The sequence below is a fragment of the Lissotriton helveticus genome, chromosome 10 (genome assembly GCF_964261635.1).
Source record: "Lissotriton helveticus chromosome 10, aLisHel1.1, whole genome shotgun sequence".
In the NCBI taxonomy this organism is placed as follows: Eukaryota; Metazoa; Chordata; class Amphibia; order Caudata; family Salamandridae; genus Lissotriton; species Lissotriton helveticus.
In genome coordinates this window covers 357249272-357270871 of record NC_136071.1, presented here as the reverse complement: position 1 = coordinate 357270871, position 21600 = coordinate 357249272, and the positions used below count along the sequence as shown (strand labels likewise).

The 21600-nt window shown below is 47.0% G+C and overlaps 1 protein-coding gene across 1 annotated transcript in view; it reads right to left on the bottom strand.

The window, feature by feature from the left end:
• The window catches only part of LOC144783826 (uncharacterized), a 152077-nt gene extending 132607 nt beyond the window's left edge, over positions 1-19470 (bottom strand). The window contains exons 1-2 of the mRNA XM_078662575.1: positions 19274-19470; positions 15301-15393 (exon numbers count right to left, since the gene is read on the bottom strand). Of these exons, the coding sequence (XP_078518701.1) occupies positions 15301-15393; positions 19274-19372 (192 nt within the window). The 5' untranslated portion in view covers positions 19373-19470. The remainder of the gene's footprint in view (positions 1-15300; positions 15394-19273) is intronic.
• Between the last annotated feature and the right edge of the window lie 2130 nt (positions 19471-21600).

Here is a 21600-nt window from a genome sequence, read left to right as displayed (position 1 = left end):
ACCAGTACTACTCCCCTGAGGGGGATGAAGACTATACTTTTGGGGCAGTCTTCGAGGTAGACCAGAGGGGCCCATTTGTAGAAGCAGATGTTGATGGTCATCCTACCACCTTTTTAGTTGATACTGGTGCTACCCGCCCTACTGTGAGATCTGCAGTAGTTCCCAACCTACCCCTCTCGGAAAAATCAATCCAAGTTGTTGGTGTTGCAAATAAGGGAATGACAAACCAATTGACTGAGCCGATCCCAGTGAGAATAGGAAATTTCCGAGACAGACATCAGTTTGTGGTATGCGATTCAAGCCCAGTCTGCTTACTAGGGAGACATCTTGTGTGCAAACTGAACTGCACTATCTATTGCACCCCCAAGGGAGTGGAATTGCAGACGAATGATGATGATGCTACCTTTAAGATTGCAAAGCAGCATTTGTGCGTGGAAATGTACCCCGTGGGAACAGTGGAAGAACTCCCACATGATTTGAGAGACTCAGCTTTGCAGAAGGTGCGGGACTTCACCGGTGAAGACATCGGATTGATCAAAGGGGTCGAGCCAGTTAAGATTCAGGTTAAGCAGAATGTTGAGTTCCCAAGAACTCCCCAGTATAATTTGACATCTGAAACCATTGCAGGGATAAAACCAGTGATTGACTCTATGATCAAGCAGGGGATTCTTAAGGAGATAATGGGCAGTCCATGCAATTCACCCATTATGGGATTACAGAAACCGAGTGGCAAATTTAGGATAGTGCAGGATCTGAGGAAGGTGAATAACATAGTTGTTCCATGTTGTCCAGTGGTACCGAATCCATCAGTGATATTGTTTCAGATCCCATGCAAAGCAGAGTGGTTCACTGTGATTGATTTGTGTCAAGCATTCTTTTCGATACCACTGCATGAAGAAAGACAATTTATTTTTGCGTTTAAGCTGGAAAACTACGTGTTAACATGGTTTGGTATCCCTCAGGGGTATACAATGAGTCCATCAATCTTTAATCAGATCTTGAAAACCTAGACGACCTTCTTGTTGCGTCTGAAACTTAGGATGCGTGCAGGATTGACAACATCGCCTTACTGAATCATTTGGCAGAGAATGGGCACAAGGTGTCCCAAATAAGTTACAGTACTGTGTGAATGAGGTGCAATATTTGGAACACCAAATAGAGAGAGGCAAGAGGAAGGTGTCACCGTACCGTATTGAGGCAATCATGAGCATGGCTGTGCCTACCACACAGAGAGAGGTCAGGATGTTCCTAGGGATGGTTGGCTACTGTTGCCAGTGGGTTCCCAAATTTTCTTTGAAGGGGAAACCTTTGCAGAGACTGATGCACAAGGATGTGAGTGATCCGGTACCATGGGACAATGGCTGTATGAAGGCGTTCTTGGAGCTGTGAGAGGACCTTTGAAATGCTCCGGCACTGGGAATGCCTGACTACAATAAGCCTTTTTCATTATTCCCGGATGAACGAGAAGGTTGTGCATTATCAGTTCTGACTGATGCCAAGAACCAAGACACAGCACCTGACCAATAATAAACTCACACGTTATGAGCAAGTCATTCTTGCTGCGGAGAATGTGACTCTTAGGAGGTGTTCTGTTTTGAATCCTGCCACCTTTATGCCATTACCAAATACAATTAATGAAGATTGTGAGGACCATGACTGTCTCGATGTGACTGAACTTTGCAACAAACCGATACCCGACATTGTTGATGAACCATTGTCTGACCCTGATGAGATCTTCTTTGCCGATGGTTCATGCTTAAGAGTCAGTGTTGGTCAGTTGAGAGCAGTGTTTTCTGTATGCACTATTACGGGAGTGGTTGAAGCTGCTTGCCTAGAAGGAGTATACTCCACCCAGGTAGCTGAAATCATTGCCTTGACTCGCGCCTGTTTTGTAGCTGATCAAATCCGAGTTACCATTTATACCGACAGCCAGTACGTGTTTGGTGTGGTTCACGACTTCGGTCAGCTGTGGTCCCAGAGAGGTTACATGACATCATCTGGATCACCCAATAGGAATGGGGAGTTTGTGAGGTTATTGTTGGAAGCCTTACAACGTCCAAGAGAAATTGCTGTGGTAAAATGTACAGCTCATGAGAGGTGGACGGATTTTGTCTCTCTTGGAAATAGGTACGCAGATGAGGTTTCACGTTTCTGTGCTGAACAAGGTTGCATTTTTACTGAAGTCTACAAAGGGGAGAGCCAAGAAAGAACTGAGTTCAACATGATGTTGGCCATGGCAGATACTTGGGATGAACTCAAGTGTCTGCAGGAACAGGTTTTGGAACAAGAAAGAAATGTGTGGATCAAATCTGGATGTACAAAAGGAGAGGTTGACATTTGGGTTTCGTGTGATGGAAGGGCAGTATTGCCGGATGATTTGTTGAATCCAATGGCAAGGCAGATTCATGGTGCGGTACATCTAGGAAGAGATGCAATGGTGTGCGTGTTCAGACAGACGTGGTACAACCCACGATTTCGTGCAGTGGGGGAAACTGTATGTCCGCGGTGTGTCACATGTCAACAAATTAATGCGGGAAAGAAGACTGTGGTTACATTGAGTCATATTGGGAGGTCAGGGGGACCTTTTGATAGAATGTAGTTGGATTTCAATGAGATGCCTAGATGCAACAGGTTGAGGTACATTTTAGTGGTGGTATGTGTGTTCTCAAGGTGGGTGGAGGCTTACCCAACACAGAGCTGTGATACACTAACGGTAGCTAAGTTACTGTTGAGGGAACTCATACCTAGGTTTGGATTTCCGAACTCTTTGGAATCGGACAGAGGAACACAATTCCATAGTGAGATCATGAAGATGCTCTGTACAGCATTGAATGTTGATTTAAAGACTCCATTGTAGCCATCGTCCAGAGGCTTTTGGAATAGTGGAGCAGGTTAGTGGGACTTTTAAAGCTTGAATGGCAAAAGTGTGTTCGTCCATATCTCTGAAGTGGCCTGATGCTCTGCCTCTGGTGCTAATGAGCATCTGTAGTACCCCAGACAGGAGAACAGGTCTTTCACCTCATGTAGTGTTGATGGGGAGGGCTATGAGATTACCAGCAGTGCCATCGACAAATTTAATAAGCACCACAGACGATCTGATCCTTGATTATTGCAAGTGACACGCTGATGTGGTCCGTTCTGTGTCTCATCAGGTGCAGGCTGCTGCTGTTCCAGGTTTGAGTGATCTCTGTCATGACATGAATCCAGGGGACTGGGTGCTGGTGCAGAAGCACGTGAGAAAGCGCTGCTTGGATGTATGCTGGCGAGGCCCTTACCACCTGCTTCTCACTCCTGCAGAGTTTCAGCACCCTTGGAAGAAACAGCTCTTCTCCCGAATGAAGAATCCAGCTGTGGTGGCAGGGCCACAGGAGGGGGCAAGTCAAGCTGTGAGGGTGGCTGACAAAGCTGGTTGCTCACCAGACCAAGCTGAGGAGGGTCACAACAATAGCGATACTGAAACTGCCGCAGAAAGAGGACGTTTCTGTGAACGTGATCCAGAATCAGACCCAGCAGAAGAAAGCTGTGAGCAGGGTGAGCGAGAAGAGAGCAGAAGAACAAGACGCGCAGAAGAAACGTGACCTGAAAGACGGAGGCGACTGAATCCGCGTCTAGTTTCTGAGAGAGATCTTGCTCCTATGTCGGAAGACTCAGAATCAGAGGAAGGAAAAGAAGGGAAAGCTCGTGGAAGTCTGAGAAGGTCAAGATGAACGAGAGTGCCTTGTCAGAGATACGCAACCCCAGAGTAGACATACGTTGTGACAAATGCCGGAACTGCTGAGTTCCGGGAGGTTGAGGTCAGTGATCGTGGTCAGCAACAGCCCCAACGTGAAGATTGATGTAGTGTTGTTGGTCCCAGGACTTGAGATTGAAGGAGTATTGACCTTTACCGTTCCGAATCCCCCGACATTGAGTGGAGTTCGTGATTTGATACTGAACAGACTGATGTTTCCTACTTTTGGTGTTGAGGTTCCATCTCATGAAATGATTGTTCTTCGTCTTGAACTTTTGCAGCATGTTTTAGAGAAAATTGGAACAAATCTTATTCTGGATTAAAAGAGACTTTTGTTGTAAATAAGATAAAAGAGATAACCTAGGTCCGAGTGGAAGAAGAAGAAATTTAGGGACTTTCCCGGAGAGGACGGAGAAGGGTTAAGGTTGTTTTTGTATTGTGTAAATAAGGAACTGAAAATCAAAAAGGGGACTTCCAGCTTTCTGAAGTGTTGTTCGAACTGGTTCACAAGCAACTGAAGGAGAAGAAAAGAGACCCTGAGTGTTTGTTGCTGAACTAAGAACTTTGAGAACTTTTTAGGAGACCATGGAGGCTGAAAATCCAAATCGTAGATCTAGGTGTATAGTAGGTAAACTTGTAGGTGGAGTTATCATTTTCATAATCCTATTAGTTGTAGTTTCATATTTAGCCCCACACGAGCAGGCAGTGGAGATACAGGAAACACCTACACCTACCACTCCTAGCAAGAAAGAGATCAATATGGGAGATGAACGATCTTTGCTGCTAGAGGAGAGTTGCAGGTTTTATATAGATCTTTCTAGAAGTGACTTTAAGCTTAATGCGTATGCTAAGTTGTTGTATGAATATATTGATGCGATGGATGCGAAATATTGTTATTTGTGTATGCAGTTACCTGCCTCAGTGGATGAGAGTATTCAATATCATCATCTTCCACTGATGTATGGTATTTCTTGTAGTTTGTTGCTTAGCATCTTTTATGGACGAGGCCAGTTTGAGTATTTTTTTTCTAATTATGATGCAGTGCTTCCTGAAGTACCAGCTTATAAGCATCTGAACAAGTATGATTATTATAAAACAGAAGATAGGCTTAGAAAGTATTTTATACCGTCATTAGAGTTAGATACAGTTTATGCCCACCGACATAATCTGACGTGCTTATTGTCAGATGTGGAGAAAAAGTTCATAGATCAGATAGAAGACAGATATAGAAAACAAAAGCAGTTACGAGATTCAGGAGAAGGTAGGGTAGATTGGACAGATGAGGAGAAATTACATAAATCGAATTGGAGTTATGGTCCAATAGCGCTGGATGAAGAACAGAGAGGGAAGCTGTGCATGACGCCATCAGACGTATTATGAGAATGTTGCAGTGGGACAGACCACATGTGTGATCATGTTTTCACCCTGGAAGATTCAGCAAAGGACTTTTTGCAAGTGCCCCCTAGCCCTCACTTGACATCTAATCACTTTAGAGAAAATTCAAGTGGGCAAGTGCCCCCAAGCCCTCACTTGACATTCAAATCCCGGCTACCACTCACCGAAGATCAATACATAGGAAACGCTGGGTCATCTACCAAGACAGAAGGTGCTATGGTCATACCATCATCTGAGGAGCTACTAAATGTCCTCACCCCAGAAACGCCGACAACACACGGAATCCTAATAAATAACATTGCCCAGTTTATCAGGAAAGGCAGGTCGGATGGAGCACCGGGCCCTAACGGACTACCTCAGGCCTTGTTTAAATCAGACGAAACGTTGTGGTCAGGCCTCTTCGCACCACTCTTCTTACACTGCAGGCTTAACAATCACATCCCGGATTCTTGGAAAGGTGCCATCATTCATCCCATTTACAAAAGTGGTAAAAGAGACGACCCAAAAAATTATAGAATGATAGCTCTCCTTGACATCGAATCCAAATACTATGCCAGCATTCTTCTAGAAGAGTTGTCTTCATGGGTTGAATCAACACAGTGCCTTCCCTTTAACCAGACCGGCTTTCTAGCCAAGTCAGGCACAACCAGCAACCTACTCGCAATAGCCGTATTGACGGAGAAGGCCGACGTCCGTCGCATGCAACTATACTGCTGCTTCGTTGACTTCAAGGCGGCCTTCGATCGAGTGTCACGCGGTCATCTGTGGCAAAAATTGGCCCGCTGGGGTATACCCCCAGCCCCCTTACAAGCCATCATCCAACTCCACACTGGAAAAGGATGAAGCTAGGCGACGGGTCCCAAGTTTCAAAACAGATTCAAACAGGAAGCGGCGTCAAACAAGGGTGCGTCTTGGCGCCCCTTCTCTTTAACCAGTTTATTTCCGATCTATCCTCCATACTTGACAAGGTCAATTCGCATCCGCCTCAACTGGATGGGACCCGTATCAGTAACTTGTTATACGTTGACGACCTTGTATTATTGAGCCACACAAAGGTTGGTTTACAGAGGCTCCTTGACGAACTTTTATCTTATACATCTGAAAATGCCCTGGACTTGAACCTGTCAAACAAAAATAATTCATTTTAGCAAACAGAAACAGCAGAAAAGAAGGTGTTTTTTTAACAACAAAATCATTGATACAGTGCCACACTACAAATATTTAGGAATTGTTCTCAATCGCTTCCTTTATTAAACAAAAAGATGCCATCAAAGCTAAGGCACTGTCCCTGGAGGTCGCGTCGGCAAAACTTTCAAGAAATCTACTAGGACCAAGCCTAACCCCCTTGCTCAAGGTGATGAAGGCCAAGATCACAAATTCTCTATCATATGGCCATGAGATTATGATGGGCTCGACAAACATCGTAAATCAATCATCAGAATCTTCAAGCGAGCATGGCGCCTGCCGAGGTCTTCATCTCCGGCACAAGTCAGATTAGAGCTTGGTCTGCTAGACCACAGCGGTGTTGAGGCTGGTGCTTTCATTAAGTTTTGTAATAGACTGCGTAATTCCCCGGAAAACAGTCTTGAGATCAAACTCTGGAACGAAATATCGACCAGTACATCAAGCCAAAAACAGCGGCTCCACTTGGATCAATCCCTACAGCTCCTTGGAATTTCAGAATATTGGGGGACAAACCCCTCACAACAGGCACTGAAGAGCGTAATTAAGCGAAGCGTTCGGATCTGGTCCTTCCATTCCGACAGAACAAAATTATCCAAAAGGAAGCACGCTTGGGCCGTTGTCTCAGACTACAAACCGGGAGTTGAGTCAGCCTACCTATCAAGTACCTATTCAATCTTTTGGAAAGTCAAATTTATGGCCCTAAGGCTATGTGAATGGCCTTTTTTAAAGCATTTACCGCAACGGCGGCGCCCCAATCAGAAAATCGAATGCAGAGAATGCGGCTACCACTCCGAAAGCCTGGAGCACATATCCTGTGCATGCCCAGCTCTGTTAATAGACAGAAGGACCTTACTGAGAGCAGAGTGGATTAAATTAGGTGTTCGTACATGTCGTCAGGCAATAATTGCAGCTATGAATCAAGAAAATAGAATCGTGAACATCCGGTTTACCAAATTTGTTGCCAGAGCTGTAAAAACGTTGGGAAAAGAAAAGGCAGCATTTCTTTTGCCGTTCGGCCCAGACATCACCCTGTAATAAAAACTCAAGCGGCCACCGGCCCTCCTCCGCAAGGCCTACATGGACACCTTGCTCAGCTCCCCAAAACCAGCTGTCATATTGACTTATTTACCCTACTTAAACTTTTTTAAATCCACTCTGTGACTGGTATGCTATTTAATGAGCTGATTTGTAGAAGATAAACGCACATTCGGGCAATTTTAAAATTTCATTCAATTTTATTGCTAGACAAATGCACTGCTGTTGTATTAGTCAAAGTTCCTCTTCCGTTCCTTTTTAAATTCATATATGTATATGTGAGTCATAAGGTTTTAACATTTTGTAATGATTTTAAGTAATCAAACAATAAACTTAAATTGAACTTGACTTTTTGCAAGGTGCTGTGCAAGTGGTACCGACTGTGTATTATGTGTGTGGAAAGAATGCTTACGTAAGATTGCCTGATAATGGCATGGCACATGTTACCTAGCGATCATTTTCTCCAAGATTTATCATGCAGAGGATTTGGAACTCTTGGAAGTAGGAAAACATTCAAGGGTGAAAAGGGGTGAAAGTGCTGGAGCAATAGTTGGAGATGCTTTTGGAGCGATGATACCAGGTTTGGGAGTGATTCTGAATGATGTGAAGATCAGAAGGCTGGAGACTGTCGTTGATGAGTTGTCAATGAGTACTGCTAAGTTGCTAGTGCTGGTTAAAGGAGAGATGTTGTCGATTAGGGCTATGGTTTTGCAGGATCGTCTTGTTTTAGATGTCCTTTTAGGAAAATAGGGTGGAGTCTGTAAACTTTTAAAAGTTCAAGAGTATTGCACTTCAGAGGAGGAGCTTCGCGCGCACCCAAGATGGTCGCGTGAGCACAGGGCTCCCGGACCCTCGCCACCTCCATCGACTATCCTGTACTTTATCCTGGTACAGACGACGGGTGTTTATTGGCACAGTTCTACTGCTCATTTATTTGTTTCAACGAACTTTTTTGGACTTCGGGGTCCAGAGCTACAGACTGTCGCAGTTCTCTGGCCTGCTCCATGGTGACGCCCCGCGCTATCTTGTCTCGCTTGCCGTCCAGTAAGTGAACAACAACGGACTGCTAGACTTGCGTAGGCTGGCGATCGCTTTCGGTTTCGATTCCTGTCCGGAGCTCAACCTGACTTTGTCGGCTCCGTGGGCGGCCAGACGCTCCTACACCCTTGGTCTCTCCGCTTCTACTACCGATCTGCGGCGGCTCCCAGATCTGAGACTGGCACCACCTTCTCCCTTTTGGTTCTACATTTGCCACCGCAGTCACCATTTTCACCCGTCAACAGGCGACCCGTACGGTTCCAGGATCCAAGATGGCCACCAAGCCTGAGGGTGGGAAGCGCGGGCCTAAACCGGGTGCTCGAGGGAGTGTTCTGCAAACGAACATTATGGACCGGTACACTCTAGCTAAGGGATCGCCTGGAGCGGCAGCTAAACCCTCGACGACAATGCCGGAGGACTCATCGATTGAGGACGAGCCCTCGCTGCGAGACCTCATGGGTGCCATCACCGGTATGAAGGCCTCATTGGGGCAACAATATGAGGCCTTGACTCTCAAATTGGACACGGTGGCGATTGATGTCAATCTGATCAGGGCGGATTTGGCAAAAACAAATGAAAAGGTCAAGTCCCTAGATCTTAAGACCTCTAGCCTGGTCACCGATGTCGCCGACTTACAGGCTGAAGTCAGGAATCTGAGGAAAGCCAATGATTATTACTCTGGGCGCCTAGAGGACTATGAAAGCCGTGCCAGGCGCAATAACATCCGCCTGATTGGGGTCCCGGAATCATCGACTGCTGCCTCGACGGACCTATTGGTGGAAGACCTGGTGCTGAATCACTTGGCGCCCAAGGGTCTCAGCAAGTTTTTCGCTGTCGAACGTGCACATAGGATCCCCGGCGGCACACCTAAATCGGGTGCTAATCCTCGACCCATCATTGCGAGGATCTTTCATTTCCGGGACAGAGACGCTATCCTGCAGGCTTCGCGGCAGTCTGGTCCCATTGCTTTTGAGAACTCTACTGTCAGCTTCTATCCGGACTTTACACAACAGGTCCAGAAACAGAGGCTGGGGTTTCAAGGGGTCAAGAAGAGACTCCGAGAAAGGTCTATGAAGTATGCCATGCTCTTTACGGCCCGTTTGCGGGTGGTACACAGGGATCGTACTTTTTTCTTCGACCATCCTGGGGTCGTGAGTGACTGGCTTGACACGCTGCCTACGGATCCTGAACCTTTTGAGGACTCTGGCAAGTTGGATCGGGCGGAAGGTGGCCCGACGGAGCAGGAGTAGCTGTTGACTTTGACCCCGTGTACTTCCTGTTGGTTTTGAACTGTGCTATGCTGTGTTCTTAATGTTTGCAAGTAATAGTCTTTTTGGGGGCGGGTGGGGGGTGAACGGGTCCTTTCTCCTCCTGGGTTTCTTTTCGTAGATTAGTTGGGTGGTTGGGCGACAGGCACACTGCAAGTTTATGGGGCTCTTTGGTCTTCAGCAGGGGTGCGGGGTGGGGGGTATAGTTGTTTTGACTATGTTGGGGGAACTGGGTTGTTTGTTTGAATTTTATCGTTACTTGCAAGGCGAGGGAAAGGCACACTCCTGTTTTTTGCAGTTGCTCTGGGTGTGGGGCGGGGGAGGGGCTGAACACAGGGATGGGGGTAGGGGACTTCGGTTATTGTGTTGGAACGTGAACGGGTTGGGGGATGGGATTAAGAGGAGGGTAGTGTTGCAATTGCTGAAACGTTTGACTCCAGATGTTGTTTTACTGCAGGAGACTCACTTGCTCGGCAACAAGTGCTACGCTTTGAATAGGCGTGGTTATCGCCTTGTGGCGCACTCGGGTTTCACTTCGGGCTCTAGGGGGGTGGGCATTCTGGTTCGGACCTCCCTCCCCTTGGCCATTGATGATGTCATACTGGATGATAAGGGACGATACGCTGCCATTGTGGGGCGCTGGGAGGGGAAGGTTCTTATTCTGATTTCTGTGTACGTGCCCCCGGGCCTCCAGGCCACCACATTTGCTGATCTGAGTGGCCTTATCCTGGGTCTCCCCGAGGGTCTGCTTTTGGTTGGGGGTGACTTTAATGCGGTGGTCTCGGGGATGCGTGATCGTCACCCTCCCAGGGAACTGCCGAGGGCCCAGACTTGGTTGAGTGACTTCCTGGAGACGCTGGGGCTTACTGATTGCTGGCGGTTGCTTCACCCGGGCCAGTTGCAATATACCTATCATTCTGGTGCTCATGGTAGTCTCTCGAGGTTAGATCACGTATTACTGCCCTCGGCACATGCATCCCTCCTACGGGAAGTTAAACATCTGGCACGGGGTATCTCGGACCATTCTCCGCTTTGGCTGGTGGTTGATGCACGGCAGGGTTCGGCGGGCCGAGTGGCTCCGATCAACCCCTGGTATTTGAAGGACCCCAGGGTCAGAGACGAGCTGGTTAAAGCACACAATTGTTATTTTGAGGAAAACGTGGGCTCTGTTTCCTCCCCTAGTTTACTTTGGGAAGCTTACAAGACGGTCATTCGTGGCCAGGCCCTCTCACTGATTGGTGGCGTGAAGTTGGCCAACCGCGCTGAGATAGTTCGACTTGAGGGGGAGATCACGGCCCTGGAGGAGTGCTTGGAGGCTGGGGTCATCGCTGAGGGGTTACATCTACTGGAGTTGAAACAACATGAATATAGAGCTCTGGTCACTGAAGCTGCTAAGGAAATGGGAAGAGAACAGCAGGGACGCCTGTATGATGTGGGTGATAAGGCTGGGAAACTGCTTGCTTGGCTGGATAAGAGAGAGACTGCAAGTCGTGTCGTCCCTGTGATTGTCGCGGAGAGTGGAGAGAGTTGCACAGACCCTGTTGATATTGTTGAATGTTTTGCCGATTACTTCCGCGAGGTGTACTCCCAGGTGTCTGATCGTTCAGAGCAGGACTCCCACCTGCTATTGCGTGATATTGCACTTCCCCGATTGTCTGATATTGATAGAGATGCTCTGGATGCTCTGCCTACTGTGGACGAGATTGCCGCTGCTGTCCGTTCGGTCCGATCCGGCAAGGCCTCGGGCCCTAATGGGCTCCCCATTGAGCTATATAAACTGCGCCCGGATTCGCTAGCTCCTCATCTGCGCTCTATGTTTCTTGAGTCTTTGGAGGTGGGTTCTCTCCCACCTGACCAGAGACTGGCTACCATTGTTGTCATCCACAAGGATGGTAAACCCCGGGATCGCTGTGCCTCTTTTCGGCCCATTTTGTTGATTAATGCGGAACCTAAAATCCTGGCCAGGCTGCTGGCGACACGTTTGGCGACCGTCATTGAGGACCTGGTTCACCCTGATCAATCCGGCTTTATACCGCATCGTAATACGGCGCTTAACCTCCGAAGGTTGCATGGCGTCCTGGCGCGGGCCGAGACGCTGCGCGAGCCCGCCATCTTGGCGTCCATGGACGCTACGATGGCGTTTGATACGATAGAATGGCCGTATTTGTGGGCGGTTCTTGCTAAGTTTGGTTTCGGTTCGGAGTTTGTTCGGTGGGTCAAATTGCTTTACGCCGGTCCCATGGCTCAGGTGGTGGTCAATGGTCGGGTCTCTGCGCCCTTTGCACTGAGCAGAGGGACGCGACAGGGCTGTCCCTTGTCCCCCTTGTTGTTTGCTCTCGCCTTGGAACCGCTGGCGGCCTGGTTGAGGTGGGAGCCGTCCCTGAAGGGCATTAGATGGAATTCGGAGTTTGAGGACCGTGTATCTCTCTACGCTGATGATATTCTGCTGTATCTTACATCACCCTGTAAATCCCTCATTGTGCTGTTTGACGTCTTAACATCCTTCCGCAAAAACTCAGGTCTTGTCATCAACTGGTCGAAGTCCTGTGTATATGACCTGTCAGGTGCCGCCCCCCTTCTGCCCAGTGGTTGTCCTATCGCGATTGTGAAAGATGGATTTAAATACCTAGGCATTTTTATCACGCTGAGCCCTGCACTGCGGTTTGACCGTAATTTGCTGCCCCCTCTTCAGCGCCTTCGGGCCGACGTGGTCGCCTGGGGGAAACTTCCTCTCTCTCCCCTAGGTAGAGCGGCATTGTTTAAGATGATGTCACTGCCCCGCTTTCTCTACGCATTGCAAAACACACTTGACGTTGTCCCGGCTACATACTTCCGTGAGGTTGAGAGTTTACAGAGGCAACTGGTGTGGGGGGGTAGGCCATTGCTAAATTGTCGCTCCCGTGGTATGACGGTGGAATTGCTTTGCCTGATATCCATCGCTATTATTGGGCGTCTCAACTGGGGGCAATAAATCACTGCATGTATGGCCCTTTGCCGAATCCGGCCTTCGAGATGGACAAATGGTTGTTACCGGGGGCGACTACAATAGAGCCCTCTACTCGAAACTCACCCCTCGCAACGTGACGGGCCCCACTAGGACGGCCGTCCAGGTGTGGCGACATGCTTCCATGGCGCTTGGGTGGACTGATAAATTGACTCGTGCCACCCCCCTGTACGCGTCTGATAGACTTGGCTCACTTTGGCAGTCTCGGGGGTTTGATAGGTGGGACTTGATTGGTATCAGCAGGATTGATCATGTTTGGACTAAGGGGAGGATGAAGACGTTTGAGGAATTGAAAGCCGAGTACGCTTTGGGCGATCGCGAATTTTTTCGCTATGCGCAGGTTCGTCACGCGGTGCTCTCGGTCTTCCCTTCGGGTGCGGAGATTCCGGAGTCGTCCCCGCTTGAGGACAGGGTGCTGGACGGACATGTTCCTGATAGTACGATTTCGCTTATTTATAAAAAATTAATCAACTCCAGGTCTGATCTCCTGTCTCGCCTCAGGGAGGTTTGGACTGGCGATGGGCTGGAGCTAGACGATGAGGACTGGCAGGCGGCGATCTCCTCCCCTAAAGAGGTGGCCATCCAGGCGCGCCTTAGATTTGTGCAACTTAAAATCCTGCATCGAGTGTATGTCACTGGTCCCCGTTTGGTGCATATGGGCTTTTCTGTGGATGGCTTGTGTCGGTGTGGATGCGGTCTCCTAGGCACCTTTTTACATATCATCTGGGAGTGCCCTGAGGTAGTGCGATTCTGGACCCGTGTGCACGAGGTGATGAGTGAGGTTACGGGGTGCGATCGATGCCGGAGGCTAGGAGATGCCTGCTGAACGTGTGGGAACCGAATGATTACTCCGTGTCGCAGCTTCGGTGGGTGACCTTGGGTAACATGATTGCCAAAAGGGACATTGCGCAACTGTGGGGCGCTCAGGGGCCGCCCGGGATTCGGAAATGGAAACAAAACATGGATTGGTGCATGTTCAGAGAAAAAACTGTGTATATTTCTCGAGGTAACCCCCGAAAATGGGGGAAGATATGGACTCAGTGGAACACTTACCGTGGCGATATATGTGCCCCTCCTCTTCCTGACCCAGATGTTGCACCTACGTCCCCGTAACCCGAGGGTTCCTCCACATACTATTGTATACTGATTGCAATTTGTTCTTCTGCCCCCCCCCCCCCTGTGAGACTTTCTCGATAGACTGAACGCTCATTGGATTGTCCTTCCCGCCCCGCCACCATGTACTGCAATGCTGTGTATATTGATGTCTCTTTTTCTTCATTCCTTGCAAGTTGTTTGTGTTTGTGTCTGTGTTATAAAATCAATAAAAAGTTTTTTTTTTTTAAAAAGAGTATTGCACTTATATACCAGATAACAGTAAGGATCTGCAGAAATATATAAGTAACATCACTACGATTCATCATGAGATTGAGGATATGACTGAAGAAGGAGCTTGGGAGAAGGTTGGTAAGGGATTTAGTCAGGTGTTTAAATGTAGGAAGGCCTGATTGCATATAAGTACAAGAAGTGGCCTATTTGTGATTTCTTATGTTAGCTAAATGATGTAGGCCCGAAATCTATTTTCCTTGGGATGGCTCCTTTTCTTTAATTAAATATAGACAGTGAAACTTGTGTGCATGCAAGGTCGAGTTGTTAACAAGTTTCCAGTTGCAGGTGCAAGGACGCATGTCTCGTTAGGCCGAATAACCCTTTGGTTTTAGGAGTAAGGATGGTAGGAACAGGTGCCATGAGAGTAGACTGGAATGTAGATAGGATGTTTTAAGCGAAGATGGTGCCTGGAACTCCAGGTCAACCCAACGGTTCTTGGATGAAGACAGAGTTTCGATGGAAAAATGCAGAAGGAGGATCTGCCTGAAGGGGTGTGCGAAGGGTGTGCCCTACAGTTTTGGGATTTTGTATTAGGGACAGTACCCCCGAGGGTGTAGCAGAAGAGGGCTAGAAGGGAAGCAGGACGGAGCATCTTAGAACGAGCTCGGTAGCTTTGGCTACTTACCTTTGCAAGATGAATGTACTTCTGAGGAAGTCTTCACTGCTGACACCTTATTCTCTTGCCTGGGAATGATGCTAAGTAGGGATGCTACTTTAGTGTTAGTGTAGGGACAGATTAATAATCTTTCTTTCTTTTAGGTCAATGCAGTCTTCTCTTCAAGTAGGTACTGTAATTGTTTGCCTAATGCTTTTGGAGATCACTCTGATCATTATATTGAGTCGCCTGAGGCTCTTGCATAGGATTATGTTTGGATTAGTGCCCATTTACCTTCTTAACCTCTTGCTGAGGTGCTTGTATATCCAATTGTTTTTAGCTTTGTAATACATTTCAAAACTTTATTCTGTAGTCAGTAGTTGCTTGAATCAAATTGATTTGGTCAAAGGCTAATGTAAAGTTGAAAAGAGTTTCTCCCCTTTACACTTCCTAGCAGACAAGAAGGGTTCGAAGAAAGAGGATTTGAGAATTGGTAAGATAAGGTTAAAAATTCAGATAAGAATCCAGTATCATCAAATCTTAAGAGACCACCAAATTAGTGTTGTCCTTCCTTTAAGGTGTGGCCATGGCAAACACTTGCGTACATTGTTTCAAAACTAAGATGCTGAGTAGGCACACTTTTAACACTTCCTCTACCTCTTACCCGGCTTAAGATGGAATATCTCCCGATGTCTTCAGGGTCAAAGTACATATCTTCATCATGCCTCTTTGTCAATTTCTTCTTGGACAGCTCGGGCTGTGGGGACAAAATGGCGGGAGATATTGTTCAACCAACGATGGTTGCAGATCACAGCTCGAGCCAGGTCTTCTTCTCGAGTCTGTAGATAGTTTTAGTGCAGTGGTGACCCAAGTAGTTATTGGAGATATAAAATAGCCAACAAGCACATGTTTTCATTTTAGATTTATTATATGTGAATATATCTTCAGTGACTAGCCTAAAATCTTGCAGTGTCCTGCATACTCCTACGCAATTTAACTGTGTCCAAAGTAGGGCAAGGAGGAAACTTAAGTTTAAGTAAACCTTTCATTCTGTTAAACACACTCAGTTTAAAACACTGAAAATTGGTCTCAACTTCCCATTTAAGGGCACTCTGTCTGACCAAAGACCCTATGCAATGACTCTGTGCAAAGCTTGGAAACTGTCTTTATTGAGGGTTCCATTACTTATGAAATGGCCCATTTATTTTGCTTAGAGCAGAAACTAAACTATCCCTTGTTGCTCAGTAATATACATTGCTATACTAAAGGGGATGATGGACGGAGCGTTTGAGCAAATCAAACACTCATCTTGAATCCAGTGGTAGAGTGAGCAAGGGGCCCACGTCTGAGCAAACCCTGACAACTTAGGGTGAACAAAGCGATACCAAAGGGATGATGGACGGAGCGTTTGAGCAAATCAAACACTCACCCCCAGTCAGCTGATCTGGGTTTAAGCCATCACCATTCTTTAGCTCACTCCACCACCCCAGTTCAGACATGACCATATACAAATCAGTCTGACCCTGTGCCTCATGGGAACAGTCCAGACCGAACTGCCAAGCCATGTCTTCCCTGGACCGGAAACAAGCATCCTGGGACCTGTTTCAGATTCATAATCCTCATCAGCCAGGCTATCTTGAATCCAGTAGTAGAGTGAGCAAGGGACCCACGTCTGGGCATACCTTGCTAACTTAGGGCGAACAAAGTGATACCAAAGGGGATGATGGACGGAGCGTTTGAACAAATCAAACACTCACCCACAGTCAACTAACCTGGGTTTAATCCATCACCATTCTTTAGCTAACTCCACCACCCCAGTTCAGACATGACCATATGCAAATCAGTCTGACCCTGTGCCTCATGGGAACAGTCCGGACCAAACTGCCAAGCCATGTCTTCTCTGGACCGGAAACAAGCATCTGGGGACCGGTTTCGGATTCATAATCCTCATCAGCCTGGCTATCTTGAATCCAGTGGTAGAGTGAGCAAGGGACCCACGTCTGGGCATACTCTGCCAACTTAGGGCGAATAAAGCGATACCAAAGGGGATGGTGGACGGAGCGTTTGATCAACTCAAACACTCACCCCCAGTCAACTGATCTGGGTTTAATCCAACACCATTCTTTAGCTCACTCCACCACCCCAGTTCAGACATGACCATATGCAAATCAGTCTGACCCTGTGCCTCATGGGAACAGTCCAGATCGAACTGCCAAACCATGTCTTCCCTGGACTGGAAACAAGCAGCCTGGCTGATGAGGATTATGAATCTGAAACTGGTCCCAGGATGCTTTTTGCAGACTGATTTGCATATAGCCATGTCTGAACTGGGGTGATGGAGTGAGCTAAAGAATGGTGATGGATTAAACCCAGGTCAGTTGACTGGGGGTGAGTGTATGATTTGCTAAAACGCTCCATCCATCATCCCCTTTGGTATCGCTTTGTTTGCCCTAAGTTAACAGGTTATGCCCAGACGTGGGTCCCTTGCTCACTCTACCACTGGATTCAAGATAGCATTCTAATGAACATCAAAAGGTTGTAGAGCTAAGTAGACCCTGTGCGGCTATTAAACCCTTCCATGCTGATGACGGCCCCCAGCCGTCATGGCACACAGTGCTCGTGTGCTGATGGCGGCTGGAGGCCGTCATGACCACGCCCGCAATCGGAATGTCCAGCACAGGAACGGAATTCCGGCCACGGGCAAGGGTTTAACTTGTGGCCTGGTGGTTACAAAGAAATCTCAGCAGAAAGTGCATTAACCCACTGAGATGTGGATTCAGAATAAAAGTCATCAGATCACTCCACATGGCGAAGGACACAGTGTTCCAGCCCTGTGTTTGTATTTAATAAATCCACTCTGGGTGATGTAGTATTTCTAGTTCACATAAACTGAAGTGATTGGACCAAAGTTCTTGATTGCAGTGGTTTGTAGAAGTAGCATATTGACTAGAATTCTGTCTTCCTGGTTGCATGAAGTCAGCACAAACAATTCAGTTGTCATAGTCACTGGTCTCAATTGTCTTCAACCCCAGCTATAACATCATGGAGCCCAGAGGCTGACAGGACAGACACAAGCACAGACCTGTGTTCCAGACTGTTGGGTCACCGCATAACAATTGAAACGTCATCCATGGCCTAGTCTGGTGTTAATAAACAATGCAACCCTAAGCCCAGGGTCAGAGCTTTAAGTGAGCTGAAAAAAGTGGGGGTCTCTAAAGGGGGGGTGGTCTATGTAATTAAGAGCATGGCTTAAACACGTAAACTACATTTCTTTGTTTTCCACAGTGTACCACCCAACTGTTATTTTAGTGTCACTCTGATCTTTCTGTTATTGCAGCCAAATATATAACCCAATAGGAAACATACACTTAAAACCATGCAGGACTATTGGCGTTGTCAATTGCTGTTAGCTGTTTAAGACAAATGAGTAACAACAATGATTGTGCTGTAAAACATTAATACAGAAAATGTTATAATTCTGAAATTATGAGACTGTGAATTAAACTTAACTGAGACCCGTGGAATGGATTATGGTCCTCAGCGGATCTCAATCACTCCCATTATGTTCACTCTATTTTCTCTCCACATCTCCTCCATTTTCACATCTAATACCTCTTTTCTTTCCTCTTTGGCACCCTCTTTTCATTCACACCAGATTGCACAGTACCTCACATGAGCTGCACTTCACATCCCTAAATACACAACGCACCGCTCTCCTGTGCACTATATTTTCTCTGACTTTAGCCTTGTCAATATTTGGACAACTGTGTATCTCCTTCACACACAAAATCCTACACAGAATCATAATAAACTGGCTCTACTTTCCGCCTTAATTCCAGAGCTCTCTATCGTGGCCAGTTATAAGCGCCAGGAAGTGACTCAGTTCAAAGTATGCGCCATAGCGAAGTATCCTGCTACACACAAAAAAAAAAGCCAGAAACATAACATACTGAAATAGCAAACCCTCAGTGCAAGATTAAGTAGAACCTGTGAAATATAAACAGGAAAAAAATCGCTGACATGGATTATCTTAACCTTTTTTACTTTTATTGTTAAGAAACCGGCTAAGTTTTTGCTGTGACGTTAAGGAGGTGAATTTAGGACAGGATAGGCACCAGTTTCAATGTACGTTGTTAAATACCACCTGGTTTGAGAGCCAGAGGAACAAGGCCCGCTTAAAGCCCTGCCTAGGGTGACTACCTTCCTACAGGTCATTCGGGAAGCTGTTTCCAGACCTCGCATGCCTAATGTATTCTGGGTGTTGTAGTCTTCTATAATGTCCATTTAAGTAGTTAGACTAACATACCCGAAATTAATGATTTTGTCAATCGGGATTTCAGGACGGGAGACAGTGCGTTTATTTACAAGTCCCTGCGCCGCTGTTGCGTCACTTTTCCCCGTATTAAAAGTGACGCACCGGTGGCACAAGGGGCTTGTAAAGAAGCCCCAGTGTCCTTAACGACCTGGATTCAGATGGCCGCCCTTCCTCAACCCGGCCCTTCTCTTTATGCCGAGCACCGACCGCTGTTACCAATGGCCGCCAGTACTCTCCCTATCTCGTTTCACCCAAGTCCAACGTTACTCTCACTGCTTCCAGCCATGATGACCGCCCGCCACGGTACGTCTTTCGCTCTCACCTCTCCATTCCTGCTCCTCTGTTCTGCCGGACTCGGAAAAGCTGCGGCTAGAGCCAGGACTCCGAGAAGCAAGAGGCCTCTCAGCGGTGAGACCTTCATCTCCGGTAAGGCACTGGTACCGACCAGCGGAGACAGAATTGGGAAGGCGTGGACCGCAGAGGCTGATGTGCTAAACCGACTGTCCCAATCCGTGACAGCCCACGTCAACCTCCGCGTGGGGGCGGCCTGTTAAATAATTTACATTCTAGCCTACTTTCGTCGTTTGGCAAGGGCTAGGATGTAGCGGCCAAAGGCTGGTCGGACACTGACCTGAAGAGCAGGGGTCTTTTCCCGCCCTTTGCACTCGGACCTGTTTACACCATGAACATCCCTCGGTTCAAACCTAAACAACGCACGAAGCTTGCAGAACGAAAAAGCAGAGGGGCTCATTGGAAGGTGTTTAGCTAATGAATAGCAGGCCTCGGCTACATAGAAGTGTATTGAGAGCCATATCTGTCAGTGCTGATCCGGACTTTAAGGTCATTTCACCTCAAAGATGTCCTTGAGACTCAATGCAATTCAGAGAATTTGGGGCTGGATGTAGGAACAATAGTGATTACCAATAGCGATTTTTTGCAAATCGCTATATTGTCATCACTTTTACTAATGTACAAAGGGGTTATTCAGCCCCTATTCCCTAAATTACGATTAGTAGTGTGTCGCAAATAGGCCGACTTTTAATATTAATGAGGTAGTTCGCAATTTGTGACCCACTATGATTCGTTGCCATCACGGGGAAGGTGGCCTGCTGAAGTCAGCAGACCACTGTGATTGCATTTACAATAATTTATTTTAAGCGCTGTCCATTTTCCTTAAAGGTAAACGGGATGCATTAAAAAAAATTAAACATTTAAGTTTAGTTTTTTAAGAGTAGGCAGTGGTCTAGAAATAATTTTTCAAACATTCTCAAAGGAGAAGGGGTCCCTTGGGGACTCCTTGCCATTTGTGAATGGGATAGCACCAACTTTGAGTTAGCAGTGAAGTGTGAATGTTTTGCAACTGCATTTCGGTCGCAAACCATTCGTACATACCAAGGCAAATCGATATTTGAAAGGGCCGCCCTAAACACGCCCCTTCCAAATACTGATTTCCAAACCCAAATTGTTATTCGGTAACAGGTTACTAAATTGTAATTTGGGCTTTATGCATTTGAAAATGCCTCATTGCGGCCCACCTGATTCTGTGAATCTGAACATTTGCAACCTCAAAAAGGCTTTGTACATCTAGCCCTTGGTGAGTGCCTCAGAATTCACTGTAAGCAGATCAAATTCTTTACAAGTGCGGTTCAGGGGGAGAGCCTCCCCTGACATATTTTAATGAATGCCACCAAACTGCATTTTAGAGCACGTTTTAAAAGTTCCAGACTAAAAGCCAGAGATTTTAAAGACAGTGAAAACCTTCTGAATGACAGTCCATGGCTGATCTCATAGGCATTTATTGGAGCCGGGGGAATCCTGGGAATACACTTTACTCTGCATTGCACAGAGATCACTTTCCTCGGCATTGGCCAGAGATTTCTCAGAATATGTACCACTAGTGAACACCTCGCATAATTGGGCTGGCTCCAGTAGTTTCCCCACCCGGACCTCATCTGATTCTGGCAAAATAGCCTCCTTATAATTGGTGAATCGACAACAAAATGCCAGCAGGAACCCTGGCTTTCCTGAGGACCTCCCAGAGTTTGTCCCTTGGGACAAGGTCAGTAGCCGCTTGCGAATCTAGAAAAGCGACAAATAGCAACCGCAGATCCACATCAACGGCTTTCCATTTTACGGTCAGGAACTGAAGGACCTGGTCAATCGTGCTTGTGTTGGCTATAGCTCCTGCTTGAATGTGTGACAGGGCATTTTTAGATTGTATCCAATCCCAAAGTGTTGTCCCAAGTTGTTTGTTATAGGTCTTTTGTGTATTGTCAATGAGATTTATAGAACAATAGTTGCCGGTTCCTTGTCTATCTCTCTTTTTGTAGAAAGGGATGATTTCAGCCCCTTTCCAAGAACTGGGTATGAGGACACCTGTTGCTATCGCGTTGGACAAAAGATTAATATAAGGGCCCCAAATAAAAGGTTCAGAGATGTAGATGTCAGAGAGGATTCTATCAAGACCAGGGTCATTCCCCACCTTCTGCCCATGAAGCACATTAAGGGCTTATTCTTCTGTAAAGACCACTGGATCCCCTCCTATATTCATGGTAGTAGACAAGGCCTCAGGCTATGGATACTCTCCTCAAGCATTGACTCTGCATAGAGTGTTGTAAAGTGCCTGAACCACTTCCCCGCAGAGATATG